The following is a 20184-nucleotide window of genomic DNA, read 5'->3' on the forward strand; positions in this document are numbered from 1 at the left end:
TAATATCAACAATATCAAGTTCAAGATTGACTAAAGTATTTTTAAGATGCATAAAAAACTCAAGTCCTGAGGTATTATCAACTTCTAAAATTTACACCCAATATTCTTATACTTTTATGGAACTTTCTAAATCATCTAGACATCATATGACAATAGACATTTACTCCTGGTGACTAATATCATGAGTGTAATCTAAACATCATATGACAATGGACATTTACTCTTGGTGACTGATATCATGAGTGCAATCTAATATGATTGAAAAATATTTTACTTGTTTAACTTTTGTCAGTATTATTTTTCTTATCTCACTTGCAATTATTTGTATCAACTCATTTTGAATTTTGCAACCGAGATATATAGCATAAGTTTCATGGTCTTTAATACGCCAGAGGTACTCTTTCATTACTAGATCAAATTTTGTAATCGTTTCAATCATTTGGAACTATTTTCAACATAAAGCTTTTCACAACTTCCTCGAAATGCTAATTTATTTTTCATCAATCGTTGAACAACTATCATTATCCTCTATAACACTTGTTTCTAATATTCTCTTTCTTTATTAAATTGTACTTGAATGATTCACTTTATTTGTTCTCAATTTTTCTTTCCAATTCAAGTCAATTCGTCTTACACTCCATATATGCTCCTTACTCGCTTCATGATTTACAAGACATCAACTCAAATTATATCAATCATTATACCTTCATTAGCAAACTAACCATATTTAGTCTTGCTTACTTTATTCTTGAATAACTTGCAACAAAAATAAAAAAAATCTTGTGAGAAGAAACTAAATATAATAGCCATCTTCTATCACTTTCCTCCAAGTTTGACAAAGTTTTCTTATAATGTGACATGTTGAAAGTATGTTAGCACTATCTTGAAACACATGGGCATCTCTCTTTGGACCTCTTTATACTAAAAGTCTCTAATTTTCTAATCAATGTTGTCCCACTTCCCCGGATCATCAGAGCAAGTCTCATGATTCAAGTTTTCATGTTGAACATACTAATTATCTTTCTCATTATCATTCAATTTATCCATTGAAAAAATTATCATGCATCCAATTTTCTTTTCAATAAAGGCATTATTAACTACATCATCAGTCAACTATTATAAATCCTGCCCCCAAGGGTTGACGTAATTAGAACATGCATGGGTCGTTGTACCAATAGGTCTTGAGATCAATTTCTAATGGGTGCAAATGTTTCATTGGGTATCCGACCTCTCCCATTCAAAGAGTCATTGTGGTAAGGCAAAATGCTCCCATAATTCACCTGTCTGTATCTAACCGGAGGATCGGTGATATTGGACTGCCTAGAATGAGTGTTTTTATGTTTTGTTCCAACTATTATAAATCTCAAATCTGACAAGCATAATTTTATGATTTCAAGTTCATTAGTCAATTGAAACTCTAATTGTCATGCCAAGAGACCTCATGTCTCTAACACTTTTTTGTATGCTTAATACAAGTCAACTTATCAAGACTTCCCATACCTAGGGACTCTTAACCTCCAAGACTTCACTTCATCACTTATCAAGCATCCACCACTCTATAACCTACTTGAACTTCCATCACTATTAAGCACCTAGTTCTCTATAGCATACTTGGGCTTCCATCACTACAAACATCTATTGAACTTCTACAATACCAAGTGTCTAATCGACTTTCATCCACTTAATACTTGTCTCATTTGAGTAATACATTGTTCACCAACAAACACATTACTCAAACATCAACATATATTCTCGATCTTCAATTCATACATGTGCCATATGATACTTGGCCCATACAACATGACTCCTTGGAACATGATTTAGTAGGAAGCCTATTAAAACATATGCCACCTTCTCAATTAACATCCTTGTATATATTTAGTGGTGGGTCACTATGACCCATTTCGGATGAAACCATGTTGAACAATATAGTATATACCACAGAAGGAAGAGAAAATCACTTTCAAATGCAACATTGCAAGTCTAACGAAAATTATGAGACCTCGACAAACAAGAAAGATGAATCGAACGTAAAATATATAATTTGAGCACAGCACAAAAGTTCCATTCATAGTTCCAGTTTGTATCAAATAAAACAAAACTTTTCCCACTTTTAAATACTCTTGCACCAACATCTCAAGATGGCAGGTTCAAATAACACAGGCGGTAGAGCTACATGAAAGGTAAGTGAAGATTGTAGAGTTGGGTCAAAGGCTAGGCATTAAAATGAGAACTATTAAATACTATAGACATAAATTAGAACGAGCCCTAAGCAGAATTCTTAAAGTAAAATGTAATTTTATAATTAATACTAATTTTGATATATCAACATATGTTATACTTGTGCATATATTTGCATTTATAAGTATTTTATTTTTAGTTAATGTGATAAATTTTAAAAAAAAAACTCTCTTTAGATTGGAAGAGGAAGCAAATAAAGACACTCATGAGATGAAGCTCTGTGGGGAAATTATAAATTGACAGAGCATGAAAATTCTTCTCTATATGAAACAATTTGTGTCACCATATTAAAAGTCTAGGAGGAAAAGAAATGAAAATTCTCCAGTTTTCACAGTTTTAAGTTAACAAAAATAGTGTATGTTGGAGTTAACTCAATGAAGTGCAAATTAAAAGATAATATTAAATTAAGAAAGTTCTGATTTCCATTACAAATGACACTTGGCATATTCTAACTTGCTCAAAAATAAGCGGCCTAAAAGTTAGACATGCCATCATAGTATTTTTTAGCTATTAAAAATTTACTATAAGAACAAATTTGGAAATTATAGATAGATAGATGGCCGGGGGACCAAAATAATTTTTAATTTTGAGCTTAAGATTATTGATGAAATTTAGAATTTGAAGTCTAAGGAGAAGAATTAGAGACTATCCGCCTAATAAAAGAGGAGCAGCTATGCCGCAAATTCCCAAAAAGGAAAGAAAAAGGAGGGGCAAGGAGCTATAACTCTGAATTGAAGTTTAAGGATGAAAATTTAGAAGGTTAGGCGAAGAGGTTTTAGACCCCAACAAAAAGAGGAAGGCAGACATAAGATGCTGTAGATATGAAGTGAAGGTTGAGAATACAACTTGGATGGTCAGGCCCAAGAAAATATGGACCCTAAACTAAAGACACCAGAAGGGAGGCATCAAATTGAAGAAGCATCCAAACAGTAGGGAGGCAGTTACCAGTTAAATATATGTAAATCAACTAGACATTCCCTGTCATGCACAACTGAAGTTTTATTAGAGGGTTATTTACCCAGCCGGAAGACACCCCCCAATTACATGTAATTAATTACTTATAATTTAAAGACTAAATGGTAGTTGGTATCATATTTACAGTCATTCAAACATGAAATAGAATAAAAAAAAGATGAGATTTCCAGCTTCAATAAAGTGGAAGGATGGCTACATGAATGGAAGTACCTGAAAAATATAACAGAAAGCTAGCTACTAGAGTATGTCTGGAACAAGTAGCGCAAAATCTCTTTATAGTCACCCATTTGAATCCCGGTGTTAGGATCAACAAAATAAGGCACCTACAAATGAAAGAAAAAAAAAATCCACATTTTCTGGCATTAGTGTAAGCATGTTCAGAGAAATTGAGTACATTATGCAACATGTATTGAATTAACTAGCGTATGCATTTTTGCCTATATGCGATGCACAGGTGCCAACTTGAGAGATATATGTGAGCAAAAATTAAAATATTTTTATAGAATAATATTATAAAAATGCCTCTTTTTTTATTCATCATCAAAATGACACCCCAACTCTTCAAATTAGCCTACTAAATCCGCTGCACTTTCACATGCATCTCCAAAAAAAAAAAACAGATTGGCTATCGAGCCAGTTTAACGTGTCTAAGTAAACTCATACAGTATTTTTCGATAAAAATTATCACATGAGTGATAAATTTAAAAAATAATAATAATAAATAGTATAGTGATATAAATATTGTTATAAATTTAAAAATTATTAGAAACAGCAACGTGGTAATCTTAGTAGTTTTGGTCCAAAAGTATTACATCATTTTTTTACTTAAAATTCAATATAGGAATCATTGGAGTTTATTCATATTTTTAAAAATCATCAAATGACTTAGAAATTACCATGTAATAGTTTTTGCCATACTGTCACATTTTTATTTTTGCTCAAAATTTTAAAGATGCACCCTAATAAACCATTGGAATCTGATATTTGAGATGGAAAAAAATCATATGCTTTATTGAAAAATGAGGCATATTTATATACCAGATTAGGAATCTCCCTTAGAAAACTAACTACAATTAGGAAGCTAATTAACAACTAACATTTATTGATAGATATATACTGCTATATAAACGGCTAACAGATATACACTGCTATATATATATATATATACTCCCTTTCAAATTTGAGCATAGATATTAATCATGCCCAACTTATTACAAAGATAATCAATCTGAATTCATTTAAAGTTTTTGTGAAGATATTCCCTAGCTGTTAACCCGTCTTCACATATCTTCACATATTCGATAGAAATTAAGTTTTATTGAATCTTCTCACAAAGAAAATGATAATCAATTTAAATATGCTTAGTTCGCTTATAAAACACAGGATTTAATACAATATGAAGAGCAGTTTAATTATCACACCACAGTTTTGCTGGTACTGAAGGCTTAAGTCATACTTCAGTCAAGAGTTGATATTTCTATATTATCTCATACACAGACTGTGTCATAGCCTTACATTTTGCTTCTTACTCTTTCATGAAACTAAATTTCCTCCAACAAAGATATAATAACATAAAGTAAATCTTCTATCCATTTTTGAACTTACCCAATATGCATCTGACAAACATTCAATATGAGTATGTCCATGATTTTCATACATGATATCCCGTCGGGGTGCTCTTTTCAAGTAACACAAAATTTTCTCTACCGCTACCCAATGATGAACTGTTAGAGATGACATAAACTGACTAACAACACTAATTGGATATGTAATATCTAGATGAATTACAGTAAAGTAATTCAATTTCCCAACCAATCTTCGATATCTCTCAGAATATTCATATAGTTCTCCATCTCCTGTGAAGTGTATATTCTGAGTCATTGGAGCACTATAAGGCTTTGCCTCCAATTTTTCTGTCTCAGTTGATGATCAATGGCATATTTTCTCTGAGATAGAAATATACCTTTTATACTCTGTATAACTTCAACACTCAAGAAATACTTTAGCACCCCCAAATCCTTCGTGTGAAACTGAGTATGAATAAAAAACTTAAGAGATGAGATTCCCGTAGCATCACTTTCTATGATAACAATATCATCCACATACACAACTAACAAGTGTTGGTGCAGCGGAGTGCCGGCAAGAGGGGGGTGAATTGCTGAAAACAAAAATTAAACTATACCCTCCTCGTACTTTCAACTCAGTTAGTGCAATAGATAACAAAATAATAAATCAATAAAAAGAGACTCAGGAATTAACCTGGTTACAACCAAGGAGGTTGTTAATCCAGGGCAGTAGAAACGCACTAAAAGAAACTCTCCTTTGCTGAAGGCGGAGAAGCCTTTTACACTTTCAAGAGCTCAGAACTATTGCTAGGAAACACTACAGATTGAATGCTTGAGTTGTTGTTGAATTCCTAGCTCCATGGGCCTTTATATAGGTCCTGGAAATTCTATCCCGAGGCTCCAAGGCGCCTCCAACGAGGGTCCAAGGCGCCTCCATGGGAGTCAGCGGATAAAACTTTATCCGCGCGCAGAACGGTCACTTTGACTGGTTGAAGGCGCCTCCAGCCTGGCTGAAGGCGCCTTCAACCTGGTTGAAGGCGCCTTCAAGCTGGAGGCGCCTCCAGTCAGGTTGGAGGAGAGGTGCCTCCAGTCAGGATGGAGGCGCCTCCAAGCTGGCAGCTCAGCTCCTTTGACTTCGTTTCCAGCTTGTTGCGACTTCCGATGCTCCGATCTTTTGGGTGATTGTGGCCAACCGAAATAGGGCTCACCCGAACCCAATTTCCGGCCTTCCTCGAGCAGCCTTCCGTCCCGGCTTAACGTCCCTTGAACGTCGCGCACGCTCTTCACGCCCACCGGAGTACTCTTCCGCAGCTCTCTCGTCCTTCGGACGCACCGAGCCCGTCGACTCCCTTCCCGTGCCGTCCTTCTCGCTAGCTGCGTCTTCCGCTCGACTTCCTGTGTTCCTAAGCTCCTGCACACTCAGACACAGGGATCAAATACAACGCAGGACCCTAACCAACTTGGTTGATCACATCAAAACTACCACGGGGTCCAACAACAAGATGATACCAACTCCTGATTGCTTATAGAACACAAAATGGTCATATTTCATTTTTATCATACCAAAATTTTCAACAAAACTAGGAGATTGTTCCATATACACTTCTTCTTGTAGATCTTCATAAAGAAAAGCATTTTTGATATTAAGTTATTGTAAAGGTCAATGATGAGTAACATCCATTGAAATAAACAATTGAATATATGTCAATTTTGTAACAGGAGAAAAAGTATCAGAATAGTCTACACCATAGGTCTAAGCAAAACCCTTTCCGACAAGATGAGCTTTCAATATGGCAACTGACCCATCCAAGACATTCATTTGCATCTAATAGACTGTTTCCTTGAAGGTAAATTGACCAAGTCCCAAATGTCATTGTCATCTAAAGTATTTATCTCGTCTATCATTGTATCATACTAGCTAGGATGAGATATGACTTCACTGACACTTTGAGGAAGGGGGTGAGTATTCGGTTAAAATCGAACTGAACCAAATTAACTAAAATTGAATTAATCAATTTTTTTCGAACTAACCAAACCAACTGAATTTTCCAATAAGAACTGAAGAAACAAAACCAATAAAATATTGATTAATTCAGTCGAAAATCGAATTTATTGGTGCACGGTGTATGTAGATAATCGAACCTAGGTTTTAATATTGGCAAAAGTTCAAAGTTAAGCTTATTTGTGAACTAACGATGCTAATCAAGTGTGCAGATATTAGTAAGACTAGTCAAGTAAAAGTCCTAGTGAGACTAAGCAAGGGAAAGTCCTAGTAGATTAACTGGATTGGATACTAGGAAAGGCAGAAGACTTGACAAATCAATGACATCGGACGGGAAGTCTAGATGGGTCAATGGATCGGATGTCAAACAGGTCGAAGGGTCAGCAAGGACCGGACATCGAAAGGAAGCCTTGAGTCAGATGATTAGATGCTGAGCAGTAAGTTCAAATAGGTTTAGAGGATCGGATATTTGGCAACATGTAAATTCTCTTGAAAGGAGTGCGTAAGGACACATTTGCTTGAAGGGAACAGTAGGCGTCGATCTGACCTAAGATTTCATTGGAAATCCAAAGTTAAGATCGGACAATTGCAAGACTGCCACCAATTAAATTTTCATATTATGTCTGTTATGCTAACTATGTGGTGTAAGAACTTGATATCGAAAGGTGGCCAGAACAATGCACTTCGGGAGACAGGAGAGATTCCAGGCCCCGAAGTTCCGAGTAACCGGGCAGGGTACAGGCACCCCGGATGACTCGAACACAAGCCAGCGTGTCAAATGAGGTGGCACACTTCGGTTGGTTGGCGCACGTCAACAACACCCAAAAGGGATCCAGGCGTTCAGAAGAGATCCAGATGCCTGGAGAAGGAAAAGTCACAACCGAAGAGGGCTCCATCCTCTGTTCACGCCACGTCTAGGTGCTCGGTGATGGCTAAGTCACTGATGGTGTCAGATCGGATAGGCTCAGCTCTGGAGGCGCCCGGAATGGTCAATAAAAGCAACATCGCATAGCAACTTCGAATAAGCTGTTCTACTCCTCTTCCAAGTGCTACATGCTCCGAAAAGTTGCTATGACGTCGAAACGTTGCTCCAACATCGACGCTCTACTTCAAATCTTGTTTTATCGATATAATTTTATATTAGCACACTCATCTTTTCGTACGCAATTTTTTAAGGGTCGGTAAATTTGTTACCATACCTATCTGTTATAAAGACAAATCTCCGTCTCCGAGTTTCTATTCTGAGAAGGAGATTTTTAGTGGATTGTCAATCGGAAGCGGGATTGCAGGCCTTGAACTAGCAACTGTCAGGCTATGAACCAAGTAAAAAGAAATGATGTTCTTGCTGTGTTAATTTCACTTATTCCACTGCCAACATTAAAACGAGTTTTCAAAACAAGTTTACAAAAAATATGAAAAAGTGGCATGCGCTATTTATCTCCCTCTAGCAGTTTTACGATCCTACAATTGGTATCAGAGAGGGGCGCTATGAATTGATGCAACCACTGTTTGAGCAACTTCTTTTTGTTTTTTTTCGTGTACTTTTTCATTTATTTTTTTTTCTCACGCACTACTAATCCAAGACCAAGTCTTGACAATCTTTTTCCCTTATTTTTTTTATTGTGCAAGATTTGCTTTGATGTCCCATCAAGAAGGCCACAGCACAGCTATCTCCTATGAAGATTTCGACTATTGGAAAGGTCAGATGGAGTATTAACTGAAGACTCAAGTGGAAATGTGGATAGCGACCCAAACCAAATTCACTATCCCAACCGACACGCCAAATGGGTCCAACAAATGAAGAAGAAGATCAAGGCCGACGCTAAAGCTACTTAAACTCTACAATGCAATTTGACAAAGGAGGAGCTTAACCGAGCCCCTTATGAGCGCGAAGGACTAGTGGGGCATGTTAGTTGAACTACATGAAGGGGCGTCCGAATCTAAATTAAGGAAGCGTGATTTAATTTTACATAATTTATATAACATAAAAATGTAGAAAGGAAAAACAATTCTGAGAAATACCTTGTGGGTGTCGATAGTCAATGCTTACAAGGTTTCTCAAGATCTTTCAAAGGTAATGTTGGACGAATTATTTTTCAAATTCGAATTACATGAACAGACTAATGTTACTCCGGTCGAAAAAGTGTTACTTTGTTTGCAAGAAAATTCAAAAACAAGGAGCTAAAACCAAAGTCTCAAACTGAACCCGAATTCGAAGATGAATCTGATTCAAAAGACGACAGAGAAATTAGCTTTAAACTAGTCAACCTAGTTCAAAAACTATTCAAGAAGAAGAAGGGGTTCACTAAACACGAGATTAAGAAGGTGATCTAGTCGAAGAACAAGTAAACTAGACCAAGCCAAACCACAAAGGTGAAATCCATGATCTATGCATCTAACGAACATTTCAAGGCTGTTCAGAAATGAAGAAAGAAAAGAAGCAACGAAGGAAGAAAGCGCAAAAAGCCACGTTGGATGAGTAATCATCAAAAGATTCAGACGAGGAAGAACAAGCTCAAGTGAGCTTCCTAGCACTACCGGCGCAAGAACAAGTAATCGAAACCAAGTTCAATCCTGAGTCCAGATCCAAAGCTCGGTTCGAGACAAGCCACAGATCTGTATCCATTTTAGACGTACCTAATAACGAGGTAGACTCTCCACTAGTCAATAAACTGTATTTATTAATTTATAATCTGACTTGAGAACTAGCTAAATCTAATATCTAGGTCAAGTAACTCCTAAAGGAGATTAAAACTCTTAAGGAGAAGATTAACCTAAGTGTTTCACACGTTCAAATTGGAACTTCAACTACTTGAGGAAGGAAATTCTAATTTAAAAGCTCAAGTTGAAAACCTTAAAGGATCATTGGAATGGTTCACTTCGGGTTCTAAATACCTTAATATGATGTTTGGGACTCAAAGGGTCATATACAATCGATCTGGACTCGGACACAAGGTTAAGACTCAATTCAAATCGTATCTATCATTGGTGAAACGAAATGCTAAAAACCCAATTCAAGCATGGGCGTCTAACTTAAGCTTATTTAATCAAGTTGGACCTAATTAATATTGGATCCCAAGAATCAAATTCACTATCTACATAGACCATATCGAGGTTATGATTTAGAGGGAGCCAATAGAAAAGTAATATTTTCTTGTTGAATTGCATGATTGCTTGATTTACTACTTTACTTTGCATGCTTATTTTTCTTATTAAATTTGAATGATTAGATAAGGACTTAGGATTCATTGATACTTGCATAACCTAGTACTAGGTAGGGTGAGATGATAGTACGTTAGAAAAGCATGGTCTAGATAGTCAAGTGGGGTAAGCCACGTGTACCCTACTTGGTGTGCTTAGCTAAGTGGAACTAACTGAAGCTACCTCACCGCATCCTAGACTAGTTAAACCAAAGTTTTTCAATAGCTTAGCTAAGTGTTCAATTTTACGAATTAGCTTTATCTTAGAAAGTGATCATTGCTTCGATACCCAAGAATACGAATCAAAGTTGAAACCTAGAATGTGCACTTAGTTGGTCACTTGAATTTAACACAAGGTCAAACAATCCTTAGAATTCAAACTATATTAATAAAATTGACAATCATCATACAAAATCTATAAGGTACCATGCAACTTTTCTACAATGCTACAATATAAGGTACCGTGTTTGAAAATCCAAAAATGGTTGAGAAAGATATCAAGGTAGAATCTAGTCAATTTAAATATAATCCAAAATAATTTTAATTATTTAAAACCAAATAACTAAAAATCTAACTTAAATTAATCCAAAATTCAATTTAATAAATCTAATTTAATTAATCCAAAATTTAAATAATTAATATGAAGTAAAGTGAAGTTAACTAATCTAATTTCAATCAAATATAATTCAATTAATTCAAATTAATTTAATTAATCTAATTCATTTAATCAATCCAATTAATTAAAATTTAATGAATTCAAAATTTATTTAATTAATATAATTCACTTAATTAATCAATTTAATATAATTTAATTTAAAAAAATTCATATTTATACTTAATATACCTATTCAACTTAAATTTAATTATTATTTTAATATTAACAGATATAATTACTTAAATTAACTTAATTAAGCTTAATCAAATGCATTTAATTTTAATTTTAACATGATCAATAATTTAAAAACTTAATTATTTAATCTTAAGTCTTAACTTAATTTAAACATGTTTAACTTAAATCAATTTAAACAATTAAACTTTAATCTTAATTAAATAATTTTAACAATTAAACCATAATTAATTAATCTAAACTCAATTAATAAATCTAACTTTATAATCATTAACTTAATTAGTTTAACTTAGCTAAAATTTGATTAATTAAAATCGATTAAAATTTGATTAACTAAATTTAACTAATTTTAAACTTAACTTTCATTTAATTTAAGTAATAGTTTTAACTTTAAACTTAATTAAAGTTTCTAATTAAATTTAATTTAATTAACTAAACCTAAACTAATTAATTTAACTTAATTAATCTAAACTTAATTTAAAATCTAACTTAATTAGTTCAAAATAAATTAAATAAATCTAATCAAACTAAGTTATTTTAACTTTAATTTATAATTTAAACTTAATTAAGCTTATATAATCAAGTTAAATAAGCCAAATTTAATTAACAATTTTAATTTAAATAATCAAACCAAAATTAAATTAAAAATTCTAATTAATCAATCAGAATTAATTTGAACTAATTTAATTAATTCAATTAATCTGAAAATTACTTAATCAAGATAAACATAAACCCAACAAATCCAATTTCGTTAATTCAATTCAAAATTAATTAATAATCAAGTCAACGCTATACTTGAACAATTATATATATATATATATAAAGAGCTAAAACTAAGTAGAGTTAATAATGCCCAATTATAGTTAATGATTTGTCAAGTTTTTTTAATCTAGTAAATTATAAAATTTAGTAAAAATTAAGGGAAAATAGAAATGACTAATTTAGACTTTAATAAATTATGAACAAAAGGAATAATGTAAATATGCTTGAAAACTTATGATTGATTATACAAGCTTGGACTCTAATGACCCGTTAGCTTGTTTAAAGTCTTAATTGCTTAATATCAATTATTGCAAAAATTAATACTTTTGGTAAAGCATTCATTGGTGTTATTGCAAACCGTGCTTAAAGTTGTCTTTTGAATATATTTTTAAGTGCAAAATATTTTTTTTGATCTTTCAAATTTGAAATATGTCATTTAAAGGCTATTTTTTTTTTTTGAAGATTATCTTTGATTTAAAAATAATTTTTTAAAATCCTCTTTGACTCAAAAATATTTTTTTCAAATATTTCTTAAAAATATCTTTTTGAAAATACCATTTATGAAAAAATTTTGAGTACTTGAAAAATATTAAGTTTGTTTTAAAAAAACATTCGTCTTTAAAAATTCTAAGTGTTTTCAAGGATTTTTTTTTAAATTAGATATCTTAAATATTTGTACATTTAACTGTTCTTTCAAAATTATTTCCACATACTTCTATTTTTTTTTTGGAAATATTTTTTCTCCCTAATTACTTTGTGATTTTTTAATCTCCCTACTCATTTTTGATATGTGTCAAAGAGGAAAAAAATAGGTTAAAGTTTTTAGAAAAAGTTTAAGTATTTTCAAAAACTCCTAAAATGTTAATTTCATGGAGAGAAATTAAGTTAAGGGGGAATATTTTTGAAAATATATATATATATATATATATATATATATATATATATATATATATATATAACTTTGAACTAAGTTGTCATAATCAAAAGAGGGATTGTTGGTACACGGAGCACTAGATAATAGAATCTGGGTTCTAATGTTGCCAAAAGTTCAAAGTTAAACTTATTTGTGATTTAATGATGTTGATCAAGTGTATAGGTAGCTCAACCAAAAAGTCTTAAGACTAGACAAGTAAAAGCCCATTGTTTTACAAATTAGCGTTCTTATATTCTATGTTTCAAATTTAAGATAATCAAGATTCCTATAATGTTTGTTCTTATTGAACCTATGGTATGAAAAATCTTGCATACATAACACTACCCAAAATATAGCGGCTATTACTGAGACATTGCAATCAGGCCATGCATTACATTCCTTTCAAGGAACAATATAGTATTAGTATAATAATTTGATGAATCCATTCATTATGCATTTATTTGTGTTTGATGCTGATTAGCAACCTAACATAACCCTCAACCATTTTCATCCAAACTTAGGACATATATTTTTAATAATTTTTAACTTATAATTCACGTAGTGTTTTTTCAAAAATGTCACAAGTTATATCATTATGCTTTCTATTATTTTAAAAATATATATTTTTATTTTTTAGAAAAAAATCCAATTCATTTAGTAGTTTTGACCAAAATTAAATGGATGTTCTTGTGATGATAAATAAAAAATGGACACTCCTTTGGTGATTCTGTAAAGAAGGGACATTTTGATTTTTGTGCCCAGCTTATGTCGATATCTGGTATATATCATGACATGACTAGCTCAAACTTACTAGTATTGATAAAAGAATATTCGCATACCAACCCACCTAAAGTAATGATAAGTTGAATAAATGGTCCTTGGCGGCTTACCTCTTGTGAACCAGACATCTGCAACAGGAGCTTCAATTTTGCTGAGCCCTCTCCAACGTTATGAAGAACGTATGGAATTTCCAACTCACATAGTGCTTCCCGTATGATTCTTGAATACTACATTGTACAAATTAATTTAGAAAAAAGACGCATACTTTGGAATATCAAACCAAACTTACCATATTGTTCTCATATGAAAAAAGTTCCAATTTTAGAGAAGGTTGTGTTGCTGCTGCATTTTCCCACAATGTCATTCCTCTACCAGACCGGAGAAGAGTAGGTACCCATCCAGTAAACATAGTGCTGCACCTCTCAAAGAAGGATAATCGAGTTAATAATAAATTAATAAATACATATTATGATTTTATTTTAAAGTAAACAATCTAATACGGTCTAATTACCATAATACCAAAATGACTTGCACAGGTTGAACACCATTATTTTCTTTTCCAGTATCATGATATAAGTTGAAGATTACATTATGTGAGTCCTTGAATCGTATTTGGATTGTTAAACTAGCGCTGATCCACCAAATGCCATGCAGCATATTCTCAGGTTGTCCTTGTCGAGTTCCTACTTGAAATATATGTACAAAGGTCTATTTGCATCTCTAAATGGGGAAGATTCAGGAATCAGTTCAAATATATTGTGGCAATCCAACTTGGTTCTTTAAAAATTATTTAACAGGTCTACTAAATGAAGTTCAGATCTCATTGGATATTTCATTTTTTTCTATGATGAAGCGATAATAAATCTTTGTGCTGTCCTTTTCATCAAAACACCAATTTTGGGTGCATGGCATCTTGATTGTTGCAGTAGAACTTTATTGGTTCTATAGGGCTATGGTCTAGCTTGATTATCAACTCCTTAACCCAAATGAGGCTCTATTCTCCCTACTTATTAAATTACCTCCAAAAAAGAATTCAATAGCTAGAAGTGGATTATCTGTTTAAAATAGACCTCATCATAGTTCGGAACCGCCGGTTCAAAGGTTCCAAGAACGTCGACCCTTAACCTTCTAAGGAGGTTATGGTTCACGGTTTGGAACCGCTGATTACGATTTGGTTCACAGTTTGCTAGGGTTCAAAATTATTATTATTTTTATTTAAAAAATTATAAATTTAAAAAATATAAAAAGGGGATATCCACTTATTGAAGTTGTCTATGTATCCCTTTAGGGATAGGGAATTAAAACTCACATAATTCGCTTACCTTTTTACCCTTGTTACCTTTGGAAGTGAGCACACTTTCATTTCTCATTCACATAGTGTTAGTTCCTTCGGTATTAAACTCTTCTACCTTGTCATTTGAAAGTTGTATTCCTTGTATTCTAGATGCAACTCTCGTCCAATCATCAAGTAATGCTTGTGCTTTTAAAGAGCTAGGAGACAGCAATCGTCTTTCATCTAATATATTAGCTCTAAAACTAAATGTTACTACTACAGCAACTTTAGAACAACAATGGTTTATATGGATAAGCTAGAATTTCTTTTGCTATGATGGAGAGGATGGAAAATTTTCGAGTCTTCTACTATCACGACCATAAAATATCGAAATCTACCTCACTATCTGTTTCACTAAAATTAAAATAAGTCGTAAAATAATTCTCAAATTCTTATCTAAAATCAGTTCTTATTTGAAATCCTCATGGATGTTTCGTCCGTTCTTTTAATAAAAATTGTACTTTTATAAGTTTTAAATTACTACTACCACTAATATTTTTTTTATTTCTTATACAATAGTTTCTAATTCATATCTTAAACCATAATCTTTATAAATATCATATAAATTATTTCTAGTATTTTGTACAATAGCGAAGAACCTTTAAATGGAATTAAAGCATCAAAATATATAACTAACATTTCATATAAAACATCTAATTTAAGTCTCAAGTTTAAAGCAAATACAACTAAATAAATATCAAGAATCCGATAAAGATATTTTTCCCATTTTTTTTTATTACTACTAAGGAGATAAAAATTATTCATAACATATTTATTTAAAATTAAAGTTATGTTATAAAAAATCATCATAACTAAATGATATCTTTAACCCATTTTTTTTTATTACTACTAAGGAGATAAAAATTATTCATAACATATTTATTTAAAATTAAAGTTATGTTATAAAAAATCATCATAACTAAATGAGAAGTAGGATAATAAATACCAAAAAGTTGTTTAATTGTATCATTAAATATTATTAAAATTTTACAAATACTACTACATATATTTTATTGGTGTGAAATTATTCATTAATTTTATTAGCATTTTGTATAAAAAAATAAACATAATAATTCTCTATATTGAAATAAATTTTATAACAATTTATGTTGAATTCCAACATGTTGGTAGACCACATGGAAATTTTTTAGATCTCATTTCATTTCTTTACAAATTGTACTTCATCATTTCATTAGACTAGGATGTGATCATAAATAAGAAATACCAATTTTAATTAATTTAATTTGATTTTCTAAAATTTTTAAACCATCTTAGATGCATAAATTTAAAATATTGTTGGTACAGTTTGCACTAACGGTCTAACTCAGGTTTTAATGAATGACAAGTAAGTTAAGTTAGATAGCGTTGTGATCTAACTACTTGATCAAGTGTGCAGGAGAAGTCCAGATAGGTCGACGGGCTGCCGGATATTTGGCAGAAAATCTAGCTAGGTCAATAAGCCGACCGAATAGCTGGTACAAAATCTAGATAGGTCGACAGACTGACCAGATATCTGGCATGAAGTCCAGCTAGGTCAACGGACCGACCGAATAGCTGGCATGAAGTCTAAATAGGTCGATGGGCTGACCGAATGTTTGGCAAGTTGGTAAGTTAAGGTAAGTCACTGGAGAAGAGTGACCTTGTGAGGACGCGTCCCGATTGAGGGACAGTAGGCGTCGGTTCAGTTTAGGTCCATTTGAGATCCCTAAAACTAAGACCGTAACTAGTTCCGGGTCCTGGGAGGACAGGAACTAGCTACTACTCTTTATTATTAATTGTTATTGTCCTAATAATTATTTTGTAGGTTATTTGGACTAACGTTGTTTTGTAGAAAAAAAAGGAGCAAATTTTCTTTCGGATGAACAGTGTCTGAAGGTGCCTTCAAGCAGTGAAGGCGTCTTCGTACTGTTCATTGAAAATATTTTAAAAGTCAATTCATATTCTTCTAAAATCATACATAATAGTTTAGATACATTATGAGTAGTGTGTGCATCAAAGACTCAATATGCTAATAAACATTTTTGAATTATCAAAGAGTTGTCGTAGTGTGTACTTCATCAAAGACTCAATATGCTAATAAACATTTTGAATTATCAAAGAGTTGTCGGTCTAATGGCAAGTCACACTCAATACTTTACTATTTAATTTATTAAATTCTTTAATTAAATCTTTCTTTTCCCATCTAACTGATTTTTTAACTATACGAGTGAGTGTCGTGGAACACGTTTAACAGATGGGTTAAGTGATCCTTGATAAAAATTATTAAATGTGCATTTAGACCTAAAACTAAAAGAAAGATGTTCTATAGAAACAAATCCAGTTAATAATTCTCTTAATTTATTATCAAAATATTTAAATGAACTTGAATCGGTACCTCCACTAGTCTATGATAATTTGAACAGTGTGTTTCAGAACATTCAACTACAAATTTCGTCGGGTGCTTTGTTTTGACGTGTCGCTTCAATGACTCATAACCATCACCTAATTGAGATTTATAGGAGGTTTTGCAATCTTATATTTTGCCCAAAATTCTCAAGATGGAAGAATAATTTTCTCAAAATGTTTAATAAAAATAGGTGATTTTAAAGATGGAGTATCCCGAATCGTAGAAGTTTAGCTACTTCCTTATGACTTGACTGTCAAAAGTTGCTCTAGTTTATCATTGGTAAATTGAATGGTGTCGAGATTCAAATTCATAGTGACTATTTCTTTACCCTTCCGAGACCAAGATGAACCTCCTTCCATAAGAATTAGACAATTAGTGTATCATACAAAAAATTAAAAATAATACAACAACAACCAAGCCATTTCCCACTAGGTGGTCGGCTGTATGAATCCTTTTAAGCTATTGAGCTCTATCTCCTATTATATCATCATCTATATTTAAATAAATTTTATCTTGTTTAATTGTTGCTAACCAAATTTTTTTTGGTCTTCCTCTTCCTCGTTTGATATGCATGTTTATCATAGTTTCACATCACCTAACTGGAACATTTATTGGTCGTTTAAGTACATGTCCGTACCATCTTAAACATGTCTCTCGAAGTTTTTCCTCAATAGATGCAACTCCGACTTTCTCTCTAATGCTCTCATTTCTTATTTTGTCCATCTTCGTATGTCCACACATCCGCCTTAACATCCTTATCTCTGCAACTCTCATCTTCTGCTCATGTGCTCGAGTCATAGCCCAACATTCAGCTCCATATAACATAGCAGGTCTAACTGCGATTTTATAGAACTTACCTTTAAGTTTAAGAGGTTCTTTACGGTCACATAAAACACTCGATGCTCCCCTCCATTTCACTCATTCTGCTTGTATTCTATGTAAGACATCTCTCTCAATCCTTCCATCATTTTGTAAAAATGATCCTAAATATTTAAATCTCTCGGTTCCAGGCAACTCATCCTCTCCTATCTTAACAATTGTTTCATTATTTCTAATATTGCTAAACTTAAATTCCATATATTCTGTCTTTAATCTACTAAGCTTAAAATCTTTCCCTTCTAGTGTTTCCCTCCAAGATTCTAGCTTAACATTTACTCCTTCACGTGTCTCATCTACCAAAATAATATCATCTGCAAACAACATGCACCACGGTACTGTGTCTTGAATGTGCGCAGTGAGTTCGTCCATAATTAGTGTAAAAAGATAAGGACTTAGAGCCGATCATTGATGTAACTCTATCTTTATTGGAAATACTTCAGTTACTCCCCCTGAAGTCTTTACTCTGGTCGTTACATCCTCATACATATCCTTAATTAGTTCAATATATGTTACGCTAACACCTCTCTTTTCTAAAATTCTCCATATAATTTCTCTTGGGACTCTATCATAAGCTTTTTCTAAGTCAGTGAATACCATGTGTAGATCTTGTTTTTGCTTCCGATATTTTTCAATTAATTGTCTAAGAAGATGTATAGCTTCTATTGTCGACCTTCCAAGCATGAACCCAAATTGATTTTCTGTCACTGTGGTCTCCTTCCTTAATCTTTTTTCTATTACTTTTCCCAAAGTTTCATAGTATGACTCATTAGTTTAATACCCCTATAGTTTGCACAATTTTGTACGTCTCCCTTATTCTTATATAAGGGAACTAGAGTACTTATCCTCCATTGATCAGGCATTTTTTTCGTTTTCAATATCATGTTAAATAATTTTATAAGTAATTCAATACCTTGTTTCCATAAGCACTTCCATACCTCTATCAGAATATCATCTAGTCCAACGGCTTTTCCATTGTGCATCTCATTTAAAGTTTGTTTATTTTTGAAGTTTGAATTCTATGATAAAAATTAAAATTTCTATGCTCATTTGACCTAATTAAATTACCTAAGTTAAGTTGGTCACCCAAACCTTCATTAAAAAGTTGATGAAAATATCTCTTCCACCGCTCTTTTATTTCTCAATCGTTTACTAATACCCTATTACATTCATATTTAATACATTTTATTTGGTTAAGATCTCTTGTTTTCTTTCTCTCACTTTAGCTATTCTATAAATGTCTCTTTCCCCTTCTTTTATATCCAATTTTTTATATAACCGTTCAAAAGTTTCATTTTTTGCTTCACTCACTACTTTCTTAGTTTTTTCTTGGCTATTGTATATTTTTTTAAAGTTTTCCTCGTTCTTACAAATATATAATTCCTTATAAGATATTCATTTTCCCTTCACTTTCTCTTCTACTTTCTCATTCCACCACCAAGATTCTTTACTTAGAGGTGCATGTCCCTTTGACTCACCGAGTACACTCTTAGCTACTATTTTCAATTTTGATACCATCTTATCCCATGTTGTATTAGAGTCATCGTATATTTCACCTAATGCTTGTACTTCTACCTTCTCCTTAAATATATGTTGCTTCCCATCATTTAACTTCCACCACTTAATTCTAGGAATTGTATATATTTTCTTTCTATTGATACTATGTTTGAGGCGTATATCCAACACTACTACCCTATGTTGGGTAGTTAAGCTTTCTTCAGGGATGATTTTGCAATCTTTACAAATCTTTCTATCCTTTTTCCTATCCATAAGAAAGTCAATTTGCGATTTATTATTTCCACTTTTGAATGTGACTAAGTGTTCTTCTCTTTTCTTAAAAAACGTATTAGCTAATATAAGGTCATATGCTATCGCAAAATCTAATATAGTTTTCCCTTCCTCATTTCTCGTTCCAAACTCATACCTCCCATGTACTCTCTCATATTCCTCATTTTTCACTCCGACATGTCGATTTAGATCACCTCCTATTAAAATCATTTCATTTGGTGGAATATTTTGTAATATTTCATCTAAATCCTCCTAAAACCTTGATTTGGTAGCTTCATCTAATCCTACTTGTGGTGCATATATACTAATTATGTTCATAGTTTCTTTCGCCACTATTATTTTAAGGGTTATAATTCTATTTCCTTTTCTAACTACTCCTACAACTTCATCCTTTAACAAACTATCTACAATAATACCCACTCCATTTCTTGCTTTACTCTTTCCAGTGTACCATAACTTAAAACCCGAGTTCTCTATCATCTTTGCCTTCTCACCTGTCCATTTTGTCTCTTGTAC

At 32.4% G+C, this 20184-nt stretch overlaps 1 protein-coding gene across 1 annotated transcript in view; it reads right to left on the reverse strand.

Annotated features, from left to right (window-relative positions):
• Positions 1-3301: 3301 nt before the first annotated feature.
• Positions 3302-20184, reverse strand: part of LOC121969933 — an 81925-nt gene continuing 65042 nt past the window's right edge. The window contains exons 8-10 of the mRNA XM_042520259.1: positions 13575-13698; positions 13396-13512; positions 3302-3539 (exon numbers count right to left, since the gene is read on the reverse strand). Coding sequence (XP_042376193.1) covers positions 3447-3539; positions 13396-13512; positions 13575-13698 — 334 coding nt within the window. The 3' untranslated portion in view covers positions 3302-3446. The remainder of the gene's footprint in view (positions 3540-13395; positions 13513-13574; positions 13699-20184) is intronic.

Source organism: Zingiber officinale, chromosome 4A (genome assembly GCF_018446385.1).
Source record: "Zingiber officinale cultivar Zhangliang chromosome 4A, Zo_v1.1, whole genome shotgun sequence".
Lineage (NCBI taxonomy): Eukaryota > Viridiplantae > Streptophyta > Magnoliopsida > Zingiberales > Zingiberaceae > Zingiber > Zingiber officinale.